General features: G+C 30.9%; 1 protein-coding gene across 1 annotated transcript; it reads right to left on the reverse strand.

Moving 5' to 3' along the window:
• Positions 1-877: 877 nt before the first annotated feature.
• LOC101512259 (beta-fructofuranosidase, cell wall isozyme-like) lies at positions 878-4,893 on the reverse strand. The gene is made up of 5 exons (XM_004510332.4): positions 4,028-4,893; positions 3,314-3,472; positions 2,168-2,403; positions 1,980-2,070; positions 878-1,244 (listed from the first exon to the last, which is right to left on the reverse strand). Exons 1-5 carry the CDS (start codon positions 4,886-4,888, stop codon positions 1,059-1,061), a joined length of 1,533 nt encoding a protein of 510 aa, XP_004510389.2. The 5' UTR covers positions 4,889-4,893; the 3' UTR covers positions 878-1,058.
• Between the last annotated feature and the right edge of the window lie 223 nt (positions 4,894-5,116).

The raw sequence follows: 5,116 nt of genomic DNA on the forward strand, positions 1-5,116 counted from the left end.
CAGGTTACTGCTATGAAGGAAATCGCAAACATTGCCGATATATTTTCTACAGAAGGGTTGGATTCTTATAATAAAGGGTTAATTGATGAAGTGAAAAATATTGCGCATATGTGTTTAACAGAACAGTTTGAAGAAATGCCAAAGGACAAAGCGAGTAAGAAAAAGTGTAGTCGGAAACGTAAGCAAAAAGATCATCCGAGTACGGAGTATGAATAGCAGCAAACTTAGCACTAACTGAAGCTAATCCTGACTTTTCGCCCTGATAGTTATGACGTTAAGGTTGGTAAAAGATACAAGGTATATAATCAAACGTTCAACACTGCATAAAGAACATATCCTATAGAACACAGGATGGCATATTTATCAAATACTGAAAAACCTTGAGATATTTGGATGCAGATGGTTAGTAAATTGATGCTGTAAAGCTCCGTTGGATCTTCTTGTTATAGGCATTTATTGGAAGTTTTATTTATTCCTTTCCTTGTTCTTGATGTATGGCCTTGTTTTTTACATGGTTATTATATTAAATATAAGTGCTGGCTCATCCTTTTACCTGTCTTGCAGCTTTTTTTTTTTTTTTTGGTTTTGATTGAGTACAATTCTCTCTCTCAATGTAGATTGGAAATTTCATCCCAGATGACAAAGAAAAAGCTATATAATTATCTCTGCACTTTTTTTAAGTTTAAATATGGGAAACCTTTGATTCATTGGTAATTCCTAATAGTTGCCCCAATCATCAAATAAAATGTAATTTGTTTTTTCTTTTAAGTTTTGTATTTTAACTACAATCTTTGTTTACATACTTTCAAAAATCTGTTACAGCAGCTTCAAAAGTACACAAAGAACAAATGAAAAAATTGTTGTTGACAGACATATAGACAAAGTCACAACAAACAAATGTTTTTCCCATCTTTTTATCCAATTTGTATTATATGAATGTCATATATATTAATCATTACACAGTGTCACATTAATGATATTTCAAGTTATATTTAATAGAAAGAACTCAAAATTAACTTTCACTATTTGAAATAAAATAATCCACTCTTCCTTTCTGCTTAATTTCCATTTAACTGTGCTTTCTTCATGCTCCAAGCACTCAATCTGTTGATCTTGACATCAGTAGTTCCATTATTGAAAGCATAAAGTTGTGCTTTATCATTGATGGCTAATGTTGGATAAACTCTGGCTGTGATGCATGCTTTTCCTTCTCCTCCAAAACTCTCTACCACAGAGTGATCAATCTGAATGACAGAAACTCATTTATCAGAATACCAAAGGGAAATATGAAGAATGCAAACATAGATAGGGAAGTCCTCTTGATTTCCTTATGCGAAAGTTGAGGACTTCTGCGGTACATTTAGGTGATAAATGATTTTTTCTTTTTCCGTCTATATACGTGGGATATGTGATCAAATTCTTGACCACGCACTTTAAAATTGAGTTATGTGTAAGCCAAAGGCAATTAGCACATCATGTTGGTGATGTTCCATTTAATATATGATTCTTCAATGCTTATTTAATGATCATATCAACATTTTTTAAGAATCATATAACTTTATATTTTAATCTTAACTAAAATAGTCGATATTTATTTTTATCACCGCCGTGTAAAAACAAACTTCAATAATGGATATATCCCCCAAGTGTGTAATGATTTTCCTACTAATATTTTATATTTTTTTTAAAGCTATTGTTAAAAGTTGATTTATTATGTTTAAAAGAAAGTCCATGCATGTGTTGTGGAAAAAATGGTTTCTGCATCATAATATCTCATCTCATGACTTCATAATTTGCAACATTTTTTTCCTTTAATATTATGACCACTTGTTGTAAGTTTCATATTGATGGAACTTTTGTGGAACACTACAACCAATAGAGATTGACATTTCTGTTTGAAGAAAATTTGTGCATATGTTTGGAAAAAAAAAAAAGTTGAAGCATCTTAATGTGAAATGGCTTAATCAATAGGAACTTACCAAACTTCTCAATGACAGCTTCTCGTGAACAACATCCACGTCTATAAAAGTCCCATAAGTGGTCATGTCATTATCTTTATTCAAGGAAGACCTGTTAATTAAATGTGCATTTTTATAAGAAAGAGTTGTAACACAATATTGAATACACGTCTATAGTTTATGAAAATAATTGGAGGGCAAGTACAAACCTGCTTTGGTCACTGCAAAAGAGCACCAAATTTTTGTGTTGGTATCTGAATATTCTAAAGAACACTGATGTGAACTCTTGCAACCCCTTTGAAGCAAAAACTAATAGACCAAAGGGTCCCAAACCACTTTTTACTGATGAACCCTTTTGGCTACACAGAATTTGAGGGTCTGTCCAATTGTCCAAAACTTCAGCCTCTCCAATGTTATTCACTTCAAATGAAATTTCAACATCAGCCTGCATAAGATAAATGATTAATTAATTATCTAATCTGAAAATAATCATAATGATTACTCTTTTAATATGATTAATTATTGGAGGATGATTACATGAATTGAGATACAGAATCTGATAATCTGTAATATAGAAAACACTAAATACATTATAAAATAAAAACTACACATTTTATTAAACTAAGCAGAAATTTTATATCTTATTATTGAGAAAATAAAACTATTCAAATTGCTCATGTACCAATTATTTTACATGTGTATCAGTGCTACATATGTTATATTGTAATTAGTTCAAGTAACCTTGATTAAATTATTGTATTATTAGACTTAGAGGGGCGGCTTCAAATTGTGCACAAATATAAATGCAAGACCATTGCGGATCACAGATATATAATATATATAATCAATTACAAATGTAATCGATCACCAACTCCCAATAACTAGAGCTCATATTTCAAAATATCGCAGGGTTAAGAAAAAAAATCTTAGAATTTGGGTCGAGAGCAATTCAACCTACAAAATCGGCTCGTAAGGTGAAGACAATCCTCACTTATAAACACGTTAGACGTTATCTCATTCAATGTGAGATTCTTAACATTCCACTCCATGCTTAGAACTCGACATCTAGAGCAAGACCTGAATGACTCTATAATTGTGACCTAATAGCAGGTCACTCAATCGATCTTAGGTAGACTTTGATATCATCTTAAAATTTGAATTGAGTTTAACTAAACATTTACAAAATCATCTTGTAAAGTGAGAACTCTCCCCAATCCCTATTTATAAATATATTATCAGACCATATCTCATTTATCGATCGCACTATTTTTTTTTTTAAAGTCATAGACTAGAGTGGTACTCTTAACAATATATATAGTTGCAATTTTATTACTCATATGTAAAGTATAACTTACTTGTGCTGCTGTGACACCGTTAATTTGCAGCAATTCACCTCCCTTGAGAACTTTGGGGGGCAAGTTGACAAGATTTACTCTTAGCTTCTCAACTTCCACAACTGGCCATTGTACCAACTGTTTGCCTGACTTGTGCAACCAAATAGCCCTTGGAATTGTCTGCAAATACATGTATATTATTGCTTAAATTTTACCCTTTTACTATTAAGCTGAACTACTTCAAGTCAACTTTATTTTTCCTTTTAAATGTGGAGCCTATTCTCATGTCATGATCTTAGCTGGCTCATAATATATTAAACCATATTTTATAATTTATTATAAATATCATACCCAATAAAATAAACCAACGTAAATTATTAATTTACAAATCAAGAGTCTCGTGACTATATATTTTTTTTAATCTACACTAGTCTTAATTATAGAAAGTGAGTTTTCTACATGTCTATTAGATACAATATTAGTGACACTTGTTAGTTAGACTGATTAATTAGTCTAATTAACTAATCTGACTAATATTGTATCTAATAGTGTCAACTCATAGATAAGAGTTTAATTTTGTAATCTCAATAGATAAAATTTAAATTTTATATAAGAGAGTTATAAAATAGACATTAGTTCACCATTATTAATAGTAATGTTTTCTATTCCAATTTTTTTTAATAGAAAATGAACAAATTAACCAATAACAAATTAAGAAAATTGCAAGCAACTCACATGGATTCCAGACCATCCTTTCTTGATATCATCAGCAACAGTTGATGATTCATTGACCCAACCAAGCAAAATCCTTCTATTCTTTTGATCATCAAAGAAAGTTTTTGAGGCATAATATTTTCCATAATCATATCTCAAAAAAAATTCACTAGTATTCTGAAACCCTTTATCAGGGACAAAATTGTCTTTTCCATCATCATAACTCCCAATAAGATAATAATCATGCTTTTTATCATCCAAACTAACCTTCAACACATGCCTAACATCATCATTATTCAATGATGTGTCAACACCAATTGAACTAAATTTCAAAACAGGATAAAAATCAGGACACTCCCACATTCCAGTGCCCTTAGATGAATACAAAGGGTGTTTAGCTTCAATCCAATTAATAAAATCTTTACTCCTATATAAAATTGCAATTCCCCTAGTGTCCCTTTTGCTACCAACAATTACCCTCCAATGTCCATCTTTTCCTAACCAACCACTAGTTGGGTCCCTAAATGAACTTGCATTAATCATATTAATACTAGTTGGTTCCATTACTGGATTTTTTTTTGACTTAATCCAATCCCTAAGAAAAGGGTCAGATAAATTTTTGGGGTAGGCCAAATTTTGAACTTGGTGGTTAAATTGGTCAATTCCAGTGTACAAAATTGCTGGTTTGGTACCATTAAGTATTGTGGTTGATCCTGACCAACAACCATTTATATCGGACGGTTGAGATGGAGAGATGGCTTGATCTAGTGGGGTCCAGTTAATAAGATCAGTTGATACTGAATGTGCCCACACAATATTTCCCCAAACTGCACCTTTAGGATTGTATTGATAGAATAGATGATAAAGTCCTTTGTAACTCATTGGTCCTACCATAAAAAGACAATTTTTCAACTAAAATACAATAACATGGAAAATGACTTTTAATTAGTTAAACTATAATTAAATTCAAATTATATTGGTCCACTTCCTTTTCAATTTCTTTATATTAATTAAAAATAGTTTGATTGTGATACACTATTGATGAAAAAATGTTGTACACGATCAATGTCAATATATCACGACTAATTATATGTTTGATTTAAAAAATAG

Source organism: Cicer arietinum, chromosome 7 (genome assembly GCF_000331145.2).
Source record: "Cicer arietinum cultivar CDC Frontier isolate Library 1 chromosome 7, Cicar.CDCFrontier_v2.0, whole genome shotgun sequence".
NCBI lineage: Eukaryota > Viridiplantae > Streptophyta > Magnoliopsida > Fabales > Fabaceae > Cicer > Cicer arietinum.